Source organism: Meriones unguiculatus, chromosome 18 (genome assembly GCF_030254825.1).
Source record: "Meriones unguiculatus strain TT.TT164.6M chromosome 18, Bangor_MerUng_6.1, whole genome shotgun sequence".
Classification (NCBI taxonomy): domain Eukaryota; kingdom Metazoa; phylum Chordata; class Mammalia; order Rodentia; family Muridae; genus Meriones; species Meriones unguiculatus.
The window spans coordinates 66,653,494-66,666,755 of record NC_083365.1 but is presented as its reverse complement, the minus strand read 5'-3'; the positions used below and the strand labels follow the sequence as shown (position 1 = coordinate 66,666,755).

The 13,262-nt window shown below is 46.6% G+C and overlaps 1 protein-coding gene across 2 annotated transcripts; it reads left to right on the top strand.

The window, feature by feature from the left end:
- The first annotated feature begins 4,851 nt into the window (after window positions 1-4,851).
- Window positions 4,852-8,265, top strand: Tmem177 (transmembrane protein 177). Of its 2 annotated transcripts, none has more exons than XM_021661725.2 (3): window positions 4,852-4,996; window positions 6,521-6,598; window positions 6,807-8,265. In XM_021661725.2, the coding sequence occupies exon 3, from the start codon at window positions 7,021-7,023 to the stop codon at window positions 7,954-7,956; it is 936 nt and encodes a 311-aa protein (XP_021517400.1). In that variant the 5' UTR covers window positions 4,852-4,996; window positions 6,521-6,598; window positions 6,807-7,020; the 3' UTR covers window positions 7,957-8,265. The 2 variants fall into 2 exon arrangements, with proteins under 2 accessions (XP_021517400.1, XP_060227660.1); XM_060371677.1 differs by lacking the exon at window positions 4,852-4,996 and adding an exon at window positions 5,524-5,623.
- Window positions 8,266-13,262: the final 4,997 nt, after the last annotated feature.

Sequence of the window (13,262 nt, the reverse complement as noted above, 5' to 3'; positions counted from 1 at the left end):
GACCTCGGACTGCCAGACTCTGGCACGAGGGGGCTAGGCATTAAGGAAATGCACCCCTCCTCCACACCTCCCCATCTTCTAGTCACACATTAGCCTGAGTCCTTCCTTCCTCTGCTGGTGTGAAACTCAGTCCTGAGTGAACAATAGAGCTTCAGGCATGACTACATTGAAACTCTTTGCAAAGCACGTGTGACATCCACCATGAAGACGGGTTCTATAGATTGATTACATGTGATATCCAAAGGATCTGGGAAAGTGGGTGTGGACTCAGTTATACAGATAACACAAAGGTCACCAAGCTATTAATCACCTCCACTCCCTGCCTTCTGGTCAGAAAACAAGTTATACATTTTTGATCCCATGAGCAAGCATAAGACTACTACCATAATTTTTAGGCCAGATTTGAAGCAAGAATTCCCAGAGAAGGGTGACAACTTATGTTAGTCGGGTGCTTATAAAGGCAAAACCCATAGGTTTTTGTCGGTCCCACATTTGTCCAGTCAGGGGCAAGCAGGCATCCCGGTATACTTGCTGCCTGCAAATCCCCCACCTATGTGTAAACAAGCGCATCCTGTGCAGCTATAAAACTTGTTTACAAACATAAAGGCATGCAGCTTGTCATCTCTCACGAACAGCTCTCAGCATTCCAGAAGTTATCTTGGGCAAGTGGGGCTTGCAAATTAGAGGCATTCCTGTTTTATGGATCTCTTAAGCACAGTGATTAAAACTTAAACCATAACTTTAGCTGAAGTGGAAGTTTCTGGGTTTTTTTGAAACTCAGTTGTGTCATGCCAATATGTTTTTTGTTATGGCCCCAAGTGTGGGACATTGGAATGTTCCCCTCGCCCCCAGGAAAACAGCCCCCGTGGAAACAGCCCCTGTGAAAAGGTGAGCAATGATTGTCATCCAGACCTTCGTGTGAGGGTCGTGGTTTTCGGGAGCTGGAAAACATCCTCGTGTGGACTCTGAGAAGGGATGCATAGAAGCACGCAGTGAGTCAATGCTTTGTGCATCTCTACGCTTTGCAATGGTTCAGACTGCTTTGCTGGGTTTTGCAAAGAGAAACACTCCAGAGAACTTTCCGTGCTTCTTTGCCACTTCAGCCAGTGGTGCCGATTTTGCTGAGTGGTACCTTCGCTGTCACTGCTGCTTGCTGCTGCTGCTGCTGCTGCTGCTGCTGCTGCTGCTGCTGCTGCTGCTGCTGCTGCTGCTGCTGCTGCTGTAGCTTGTGCTTTGCTGTTTGACTGGACTGCGGGTATCCTGACCACTGAATTTGGTAATCCCCAAAGAACCCATCAATACTTATCAGCAGAAAGTAGATAAAAAGAGGTCTTCAGCCCCTTTCCCTACTAATCTCCTATGTAAGGTTGGGGGATTGGAAGGGAGGTAGAAGCATAGGGCTGGAGACATGGCTCAGAGATTAAGAACACTAGCTGTTCTTCCAAAGGGTCCTGAGTCCAATTCCCTGTAACCACGTGGTGGCTCATAACCATCTATAATGAGATCTGGTGCCCTCTTCTGGCCTGTTGACACACATGCAGACAGAATACTGAATAAATACATAAAAAGTAGGTGTTTTTAAAAAAATCTGAGCCTACATTTAGCCCTCACAATCTCTCTTCCTTTGAAGAGATAACCCTACATGTTTAATATTCGTGGTTTCTCTAGTGTTTGTTGGTGAGCACACAAATCTCTGTGTCTCCTACATCCAGGTTTTTGTCTCAGGTTAAGAAAGTGAGAAAGAGATGGGGGCAGGGTGGCACACGCCTGAATCCCAGCACTCAGGGATGCAGAGGCAAACGGATTGATGTGAGTTTGAGGCCAGCCTGATCTACAGAGCAAGTTCAGGACAGCCAAGGCTACACAGAGACAAAGAAGACGGCCACCTTAGAAGTTCACTGCCTTTATCACCTAGCCATGGCCCCCTCCCTATCTGTCTGCCTAGCAGGGGGGTCTGTCTAACTCTTAGACCCACAGGCATAGGGACAAACACCTTTAATCATGGCGGTCAGAAGGCAGAGACAGGTAAATGTGTGTGATTCAAAGCCAATCTGGTCTCCATAGCAAGTTCCAGCCCAACATAAGCAGAAAAAATGAGACTGTGTCTCAGAAAAACAAAACACAAACAATAAAGTAGATAGCACCTGAGTAAGCCATGGCACAGAGAAACTACTGAACTAGAACACTCCTTGGGTAAAAAAAAAAAAAAAAAAAAAAAAAAAAAAAGTTTATTGGTGATCAAACTGCCAAGTCCATCCATGGGGCATGGAGAAACAGAGAGAAGAGCAAAGCAAATCGGCAGAAAAGCAAGTAGATTTTATAAGAGAGCAGGTTGGGGATCTGAGCTTATACAGGCTGGCAACTAAGAAGCTTGATTGACCTTTAAGGGAAGGTCATGGGAGATTCTGGGACAGGGCAAGACAGTGCAAAGGTTCCTCTATCTTGTTTTCTTGCTGAGGCCATTTCAGATTTAACTAGAATTTGATCTTCTTGTTGGAAAATTACTCAACTCTATTCTAGCAACCCAAGGTCAGGATGTCCCGGCAGTTAAACTGCATGCTAGTGTAGAACACATTGTATCTAACTGTTTATTTAGCTTCTTTTAATCTGCTTGCTTGTGCAAAACCTCCCCCTGCAGCTGCCAAGCAAGATACCAGGATGTGCTTGGGTTTTTGTTTTGTTTTGTTTTTGCCTTGCACTAAACACACAACACTATATTTGGGTCCCAAATACCTGAGTATAGTCCAAGCCATCTAAAATAAAGTTTCAACTGGCTATAAACTGTGTCTGAATGCTCATCTCCAGTGGGCTTCTAGTAACAGTTCCTGAAGGATTAAGGTTGGTTCCTGGAAAACAGGAACCACCTTAGGAGATCTGCTTTTTGTTTAAATAGAAACCCATCTCTAGGTTTGTTACCCATAACAATCCTTCTGCTTACTGTGCTGTAGTCCTTGTGATAATGCCATAGTCCTTAGGAAAATGTCACCAGCACTGCCATTAGGGATGAAGGTTGGAGGGCTTTGGACCTAACACTGAGGGACTACATCTGAGCAGCCTCTGACTCTGAACTCCATGCACATGCACACACACACACAAAGAGCAAGGAACAGGCCAGGTGGAGCAGTAGAATGGCCGACCATGAGCTGCCCTGGGTGCAGCCAGGACAACTACACCCTCTTTCTCAGGAAGTACTTACCTTTAAAGGGTCTCATTATACGTTAGGCTTGGCCCGCTTCTTTTGGGGCTTTGGAGACAGCTCAGCAAGTAGAGCACTTGCCATGCAAGTGTGAGGGCCAGAGTTCATATTCCCAGGACCCACATCAAAGCCTGATGGGCTTGGCAGCCTGCTGTAACCTGTTCCGTGATAGGTATAGACAGGGCTTCTCAGAACAAGCTGGCTTACTAGACTACCAGACTGGTAAACTCTAGATCCAGTGACAGACATTGCCTCAGTAAATAAGAAAAAGTGTCTGAGGAAGATACTTGAATTCAGCCTTAATCCTTGCATGCACATACACACATGCAAATCCTCACACATATAAACATGTATATACACGTGTGCATACTACACATATACACACACATATACAAAATTTTTTTGGAAAATGAACCTGGGTCTCTGGAAGAACAGCCGGAGCTCTTAGCCACTGAGCCATCTCTCCAGCTATACAAAAAAAATTTAAAGCAAAACCTTGAGGTGCATACAGAAAGTAGTCAGAGGACTCTAACCCCTGTAACCAACAATGCATACCTTACACAGAGTGATAAACCCGCTTGCCTCCATCTTAGGCTTGAAAGCCACTTTATAGTAAAGACAAACTAGATTCATTCCTGTCTATGATTAAATCTGTTTCTCAAGGAAGAAGAAGAACAACAACAACAACAACCGGGGCTGGTGAGATGGCTCAGCGGTTAAGAGCACTGTCTGCTCTTCCAGAGGTCCTGAGTTCAGTTCCCAGCAACCGCATGATGACTTTACAACCATCTGTCCTGACATCTGATGTCCTCTTCTGGTGGGCAGGTGTACATGCAGATAGAACATTTGTATAAATAAAATAAATCTAAAAAAAACCCAACAAGTTCAAAGTGTGGTTTGAGATGGCTTAGAAAATTCGATCAATTCAAGATGGAAATTGTGAGACATAAACAAGGAAAATAATCTGTAAGGCTTGTGGGTTAATTGAAAGTTGGCTATAAATCAAGTAGCATAGTATATTTATGTAAAGACTCCTGGATGTATTAAGGTAATATTTTAAACAGACTTTTTGGCTTAAAGATATGAGCTAGTTAAATATATTACCCTAACCCAATGAATAGTAATTAAAACACTAGTTATACTGAGCTATACTCAGTATAACTATAACCATAGCGCCCTCAGGACTGTTTTGTAGAAAACTTTTCAGACTATTAATGAGATGGTTCAGTAGGTAAGGGACTTGCCACCAAAGCATGCGGACCTGAGCTAAACACGAATGGGCACACAAGCGTATCCATGCATCTACCATTTTCTGGGTGTGCTTTTCGGCATGTGTTTCTTGCTTAACCCTAATCTGGTCAAAACCGCACTTCTTGCAGGCCTCACAAGATCACTTGACCTTTGGAATGTAGGGGTCACTGGCCACAAATTCCAGACCTTCCTGGCTTTGCTTTTCTCACTAAGCTTGGCTCTCCTCCCAGCTTACTGCACAGATACTTATTCCGCGTTGACAGAGAAATCAGAACCAGATGACCAGAACGGCTCTATTTTAGCTCCGGTGGAGGCTGCAACAAGGTTAAGCGGGATAATAAAGTCCCACAGCCGCTCAGCCGCTGCCTGAATAAGGGCTTCGAGAGCTCATCCTGCACTCTGTATAGTTCCAGAGCAGAAGCGCGGCTCCAAGCCCCGCCCATTGAGCCCCGCCCCGCCCACAAGGCCCACCCCTGAAGGCCCCAGACCGTCATGCTTTGCGCCTGCCAGTACGGCGCCGTAGAGGCTCGTTCCAAGGTTGCTGCACAGGTGAGCTCTCCTGCATGGCTGTGAGCAGTGGCGTCCTCCCAGGATGCCCAGCTTCCGGTTCTGGCGGGTTCCAGCTGAAGGAAGCAGCTCCCCAGTGGGTTAGGGCCGAATCGAGTTGGGGACCCTCCTAAAGCCAGAATAGTACATCCACTACGGGGCCGACCCGGAAGAGATTTTTGGCGCTCTCCCCAAGACCTTGTCTTTTCTAACCTTAGTTTCCTCTTGGAAAGAATGACTTAAATGATGTGATGCAGAACCCTGCATTTTGTTTACTGCAATACACTGCTAATCAAACGTTTTGCGTAGATAGGAATACAGTGAAGTATTTTCCAAAGATAAGTAACAGTGATAATTAGTGATATGGTAACAGACAAAATAAGGTGCCCAGAGGGTTCAAAAGTGCACCTGTGAGACCTTGTATCTTAGAAAAACAAAACAGTATTGGCTATAAAATTGGGTGAGGTTGATGGGCTATTTTGGTCCATTTATGTACATGTAAGATAACATAAAACTTTTTCTTTAATTTAAGATGCTGGAGGGCCAAGACTGAGGTGTGGCCAGGCTTGGCCCCCTGAGGCCTTTCTCCTTGGGCATCTTTACCCTGTATCTTCACGTGGTATTTTCTCTGTATGTATTGCAATCTTAGAAAGCAGAAAGATTAGATTAGAGCCATCCTAAGAACCTTCAGTTTCCATCTCACTGACCCAAGCTCCAAATAAAACTACATCCTAAGATAATGAAAATTTGGCCTCAAACATGGGAACTTGGTGGAGGTGGGGACACAGTTCAGTATATGACACTGTCACTTGGGATTTTGGCCAATAAACCTGTCCAGCTGCGTCTATTTTCACAGCTGAAAATCAACCACTGTGGTATAGATTGTGGAGTTAGGAGGATTTTTTTTTCTTAGAGTGAACCCCTCAGGTTCTATCTACATTTGGTGATTCCACCAGCTACAAATCAAAAATATCTTTGAGAAAATTTTTTCATCTGTACCAAACATGGCTTTACTTTCTGGTCTTTATTCCCTAAGCAATACAGCATCACAACCTCATTTGCATTGTAACAGGTACAATAAGTAACATAGAGGTTACCTAGATTATAGGCAACACAAATACTAAACCATTTTTGTAAGAAATGAACATGTGACGATCTTGGGAGAGTTTGGGAGTCTTGAATCTAATTTCCTAAGGATATGCATATATAGTGTCTGTGTGTATATATGTGTGTGTATATAAGTTTTTCTTGTGTGTGTTAGTATGACAGGTGTTTCCTGATACAGTTAGCTGTCTTTGTCCATGGATGCATATTCAGTCATCTAAGAACTGAAAATATACAAGAAAAATTTTGCTGAACATGCAGACATTTTAGTAGCATCTAGCTCTATGTAGCATTATGTTGCATTGGGTATTAGAAATAGAATTGAGATAATTTAAAGTGTATGAGAGATGGGCATAGGTTATATGCAAACACCACGCTATTTATATAAAGCAGCCAATGGTCTTTGGATTTTTATATCTGCAGGGATTCTGGAACTAAACGCTTGCAGCCACTGAGGGACAGCTATCTATGCAATGCTCTCCGAGCTGTGTCTAGCATATAGTAAGTACCGTGTGAATTAAACATGTGGTTGATTCATTGGTCAGTTCGTTCATAAGGCAGTCACTGGGATGGGTGGTGGGTGGAGAGAGCCTGGTGAGCACTTGGTGCTGTCTAGCCAGAGCCGTAAACGTGATTAGAGCCATTGTCTGAAGGATGGCCACCACACTGTGAGACATTGAAACGTCTTCTGTATATTTACTCATCACAGCCACTGAGGCCGTTGCCACACCTGTCTGGCAGATGGAGAGCTGATGCTGTGAAGCCCCAAGTGGTCTGGCTCTGGAGCCCATACTCTCAGCCACAATTCGGTGTCACTTCCATTAAGATTGGTGTAGCCCCAGAGGCTATGCAGTCTGCAACCTGAGAGAACCATGGTCTGACCTCTCTTATTCTTGGCCAAATTATCAGCAGAGGCAGTACTCATGGCTGGTCCTCTGTGGAGGGCTGCAGTCTTTATACAGAGACACAGGACAGGCCTGTTGGTGGGTTCCTGTGCAGGCCTGTTCGGGGCTCAAATCTCATTTCACCTCTTTTCGGATCCTATACTCCAGTGGCTCTACCAGTACTGGCCGCAGGGCCAGCCGGCTCCCCTTTCCCCTCAGCTTCAAAGCCTCTTCCAAGAGGTGCTACAGGACATGGGTGTCCCCTCAGGTCATTGCTATAAGCCTTTCACCGCCTTCACTTTTCAGCCGGTGAGTGCTGGCTTCCCTAGATTCCCTGCTGGGGCTATGGTGGGAATCCCTGCCATCTTCCTGGGGGACCCTGTGACCAACATTGACCACACTGTGGTCATACATGGCCAAAGAGTGGATTGGCAAAGCCCAGCAGGCACCAGGCTGAAAAATTCCCTGACCCTGTCTCACAACGCCCAGAAGTTTGCCTTGGCCAAGGAGGTGGTATACCTGGAGAGCAGTGCGGCTGCCCTACAGAGCCTGCCAGCCCCAGCTTGCCTAGCAGGAACCTGGGCAATAACTGTGGGTACCAAGCATGCCCTGGGGCTCTATGGAGGCCCTATGAGCTTGCGAGCTGCCTTCAACTTGGTGGCAATAGTAGTGGGCTTTGTGGTCTACACCTTTTCCAAAGACTCCCTCCATGTTGCCCTGGAAGGCTGGCTGGACCACCGCACAGCCTCTCTGTCTGCAGCCTATGCCCAGGGTGGAGTGGAATTCTATGAGAAGATTCTGTCAGGCAACCTAGCCCTGCGCAGCCTTTTGGGCAGACAAGGAGAGAAGCTGTACACGCCAAGTGGAAACATCGTCCCCAGACACTGGTTCCACATCAAACATTTACCCTACACCACCCGCCGGGACTCTGTGCTGCAGATGTGGAGGGCGACACTCAACCCAGGGCGCTCCTGAGAATTCAAGTTACAGGGCACTCCTGGCTCACAGAGGCATCACCTGTGATGAATTCTGGAGGAACTCCTGGCGTGGTTGCATCCAGAGCAAGGTCAGAACAGTGACCAGCTTTGGAGTTAAACAACTAAATTGTGTCCTCATCATAAATGGGCTCTGTGGCTGTGCGTGAGTTCCTGTGTGAATCTGAGTCTTGTTTACCTCAACTGTAAAGTGGGAAGGGTTGATTGTAGGGTGTCCTGAGGTTGTGAGCCCAAGGGCTTGGTAGAAAGCAACATAAATAAACGGCATTCTTTGTTCTTGTTCTCTGAATTTCAGTGGGCTGTGGCGGTCAGACCGTGAGCCACCACCAGACACAGTGGTGTCGACCCTTTCCTGCAGTGGAGATCTGCCCATCTCCCTGATGTCCAATAGCTAATTTATTCCTCACCTTCAAACCTTAGACAGGAGGCCCCAGTGGGGCAAGGTGAGGAGAGCTGTGGTCACAGAGCCAGGCCTAACTTGGCTATTTTTGCCATTTTCTCCTTATCTCTTCCCCGGGGGCAGTCTTGAAGGTTGCTGGCCTGGGACCAGTGTAACTCAGGGAAAAGGGATTAGGCTACACCGAGGGCAGGGCATGTGGGGTCTGGTTATTTCTGGCAGAACACCTTAAAAGGAGGGTGAGCCCGGCCAAGCTAAAGAGTGACAGTGTGGGAGACCACTGGCTTCTGTTCAGACCTTGTATGTAGTCTAGAGCTCTGTGCTGCCAGCTTCAGGGCCTCCGCTGGACATGGCAGGCTGAGCTCTTGAGGACAGGAGACTCTAGGTCAGCATACAATATGGACCTGATAAATGGGTGGTCTTCTAGTTTCCTTTTCTGTTGATGTGATTAAAAAATATTCTGCCCAAAAGGAATTCCAGTAGGGGAGGGTTTTTGGCTTATACTTCCAGGTCATAATCCATCTTTGAGGGCAGGACTCAAAGCAGAAACCTGGAGGCAGGAACCATGAAAGAATGCTCCCTGTTGGGTCACTCTGATTCAGCTAGCTTTTTTATGCAACCCAAGACCACCTGCCTATGGATGGTTCCATCTACAGAAAAGGGCTGGTCTCTCCATCAGTTACAATTGAGATAATCTCCCACAGGCACACACTCAGAGACCAAAATGATCTAGGCAATTCCTCAACTGAGGCTTTCCCTTCTGACTCTAGGCAGCGTCAAGTTGACAGAGCTTGTTGGGACAGATGGACAAAGTAGTTACGGGATGAATGGCTCTCCATCCTGACTAACAATACTCCACAGACTCTGAGGCATCTCTCAGTCACTGCTGTTGCTGTATGCCAAGAGCCAAAAGGCCATGTCAGCCACCCAATTCTGAGGTGGAAAAGTCTGGACACCGTGGGCTCCATCTTCTCAGCGCTTGACACTCTACTCTGACACTGCACCATCTACTCTTAATCTTGATAGAAGCCAAGATGGTGGCAACAGCCCTCTCTGCTGATTTGCTCAAGTGCTAGGGATTAAACATGGAAGCTGGGTCCCCATCCTGGTTTAGGGCTCTTGCGTGATACACATACCAGCATGTTCAGGACTTGGAGCTGTGGCCATCTCAGCAAAGCCTGTCCTGGTGATGGTGGCATGAGGGTGAGATGGTGGTCTCACTTTGTAGCCTTCAGTTAAAAGAGATCCTCTTAAGTACGGTGGTTCAAGGTATTTGCTACCACTACTGGCAATTGTAAAAAACAAAATCCCAGATTATTCAGTATTACCAATGAAGACTCAGGAGCCAGATGCCGGGATGAAAAACCTGCTACCTCAGAGAGACAGAGAAAGCTCCCAGCTGGACTTCCTATTCAGAGGAAAGAGCCGAAAGCCCAAAGCAAAAAGCTTGCTAGCTCAGCTGGTGGTACAAGAAGAAAAGGCCAAAAGCTGAAAGCCAAAGAGCTCTAGGATTAAAGGTGTGCTAGGGCTGAGCCACACAATAACCACCTGTTTACAATAAACAAAAAGTTCTTGGATTAAAGGTGTGTGATAGGGCTGAACCACACCAAACAAAAGACAGGTTTTTACAGTTCACAATCTCGGGGCTCACAATGGGATCAAATACCTGCAGCAGGCCGGTCTTTAGGTTGCCTCTTTTAGATCAGGATTGGTGGAGGTGACAGCATGGAAATAAAGCTGACAGGCACCTCCAGAAGCAGAATTGTTACTATAATCAGAACCCACTGAAGGACCCTAGTCTCTAAGAACGTGGAGACATGCCACAGGGACATTGAGGTTTTACAGTTACCCTCTTATCAGAATCATCCTGGAACCTGACAGCCCACAGGTGCAATCAATCAAGTGGATTTTCCTGTCCAGAGCTTCTCAGTCCACTTAAAGCTTTTAGGTTTTTAAACACCCCCACCCTCCACCCCCAAGCCATCAACTGGAAAATTCCTCAGCAGCACCTGAGAGGGAAGGACTCCTGATCTTCCCGTGGGAGTGCCTGGGGAATGAGCATTAAAGTGAGATATATCAGCTGGGGAGACCAGAGAAGGTGGCCCAGTGGGTAAGAGAGCCTCTGCACAGGCATGAGGTCCTGAATTTGAATCCCTAGCACCTATAGCAAAAGCTGGCCCTGGCCACCTGTGTGCATGTAGCCCTGTTAGTGATGAAGGAAGCAGAGACAGGAGGATCGCTCTGGCTTGTGGGCTACCAGCCTAGCTTCAGGTTCCTCGAGAGACTGGCTCAAGACAAGGAAGCAAAGAGCTGGAGAGATGGCTAGGCAGGTAAGTGTGTTTGTTGCTCTTTCAGAGGACCTGGTTTGGTTTGATTTCCCAGCACATTTGTTAGGCGGCTAATAACCACCTATAACTTCAGATGCTCTGACACCCTCTTCTGGCCCCTGTGGTACCACACTCACACATCCATACCCACCCACAGACACACAACAAAAAATCTAATATTTTTTTTAAAAAGAAAGAATAAGGTGGAGAGAGGTAGATAGACTAGGACGTCTGATAGCTTCCACTGGCCTCTTGATGCACAAACATGGGTGTGTATCACACATGCACATACAGAGTGAGACATGGTCTTTTACAGCAATTATACTAATCCTATAATAGCGAAGAGTAGTCAGTGTTCCTGAATTGGGGTAAAATTGATACAAGCATATACTCTTGATGATAGTTGACTCTTTTGACCCAGTAACTACAACATGGAAACCCGTGCTAGGAACATAACCCACAGGTTTAAATAACATCTGTCCAAAGGTATCCATAAGAACATGCATATGCTGTAAGTAGTTTTAGGAATAGGAATAATGGAAATGTTGAATAACAATGACGTAGGAAACCAGGAATGTTGTTTAGGTACTAAATGGTATTCGAAAAGTAGGCAAAGGATGTATCTGGCAGGGTGGTTGCCTAGCAGCACAAAGACCAGAAATTGATTCTCAGCACCAGGCATGGCAGTGCACACCTACAAATCCCAGCCCTCGGGAAGCAGAGGCAAAAAGTCAGGAGGTTTGTAGTTATCCTCAGTCTTATGAATTCAAGGCTAGCCTGGAGTACAGGAGACCCTGTCTCCAAACAATTAATCATGAGAACTGGTAGAAACCTGTGGAAATAGTTATGGCTGACATGTGTATCAAATGTGCACTGATAGTTATAAAGAAAAAAAAACTTGTATATGACAGCCGCAGTAACGGAAACATGCAAAACCCGAGAGAAAGCTCACAGAGCTGCAGATAATTCTATTGCAGTGGAATTTGCGATTACTTTATCTATTCAACTAGTAGGAATTCTCTCTGTCTCTCTGTGTGTGACTCTTTCTCTGTCTCTGTCTGTGTGTGTGTGTGATCATATTCAAAGGGGCTTGGACTTTGTACTCTGCCTCAAGGTGACAGATCCTGGCATCCCTGCTTCTGGCCCTGATTCTTGGGGTGCAGCCAAGCTTTGGTCTGTCAGGTAGCTGTGGAAGCCATGAAAGTCTTGGAGCCTGCTGTGGGTGCAGATTTCACCCAGTTGTCTTCTCAGCTCCATCTCCACATTCACAGGAAGCTGTGCCTGGGCACAGTGACAGTGGCCCCTGCAGGAAGCTTTCCTGCAGTGGTGACTGTCATGGCCCCAGGGAGCTATGCAGAGAACTCTGGCGTCTGGAGCTCTTGTTCTGCACTCTCTGGTGTCAGGAGGACATACCAGAGCTGGGGGCTGGGGTAGCTCAGTCAGTGGAGTGCTTGCTTTGTAGGCATGGGGACTGGAGTTTGATCCACAAAACCCACATTAAAAAGAAAGAAAGCGAAAAAAAAAAAAAAGTCAGGCTTGTAACTGTGGAGGGAGAGACAAGCAGACCCCTGAGGCTCACTGGCCAACCACCGTAGCCTGTTGAGTGATTTCTAGGTAAGCTGAGAGACCGTCTCAAAAAGCAAGATTAGAGATGAAGACAGATTAAAATCACTCGCCACCAAACCTGACATCCGGAGGCACACACAGAGAGAGAGCCAACACACACAGCTGTCTTCTGACTATCACCTCACCTGTGGAGTGACACATGCCTAAATAAATAAATAAATGTGATTTAAACTCTTTCAAAAGATGGTAGCAGAGCTGGAGAGATGGCTCAGTGGCTAAAAAATCACTTGTTGCTCTCCCAGAGTACCCAAGTTCAGCATCTAGAATGGGCAGCTTACAACCACCAGTTAACCCCAGCGCCAGGAGATTCAACATTTTTTTAAAAAGATTTATTATTTATACAGTATTCTGCCTACATATGTACCTGCAGACCAGAAGAGGGCGCCAGATCTCATTATATAGAGATGGTTATGAGCCGCTGATTTGAAGTCAGGACCTTTGGAAGAACCGCCATGTTCTTTTGAGCGATCTCTCCAGTCCTCAACACCTTCCTCTGACCTCCTTGGGCACCCACATACTTGTTAAGTTAAGAAAAAAATAGGTAATAACTGAAGAAGATGTCCAAGGTGGGCCTCTAGCCTCCCCACCTGTGCACCCGCCCTGCCCCACCTCTCCTGGCTTCCCCCTTGGTCCTTCACAGGCCTTCCACCTCGTGTTCTCCCATCTGCTGTCAAATCTCAAGAGACCTCAGCTAACACTGCTGCCCCCTCATCTAAGCATCTATATGAGCTTCGGGACTTCACCCTGCCCTCGGGTAGCTCTCAGTCCTACAGTCATACCTGCAGTGATAACGTGAAACCAGAATCACATGGGAGATGCTCGAAGGAGCACAGGAGACAGTGAGCATCTAATTCAGCTTGCGTTTGAAGGGCAGGGAGGACTTCCCAGGAGACACACTGATGCCCAGACACTAAGGGTTTACCAACATAACAAACC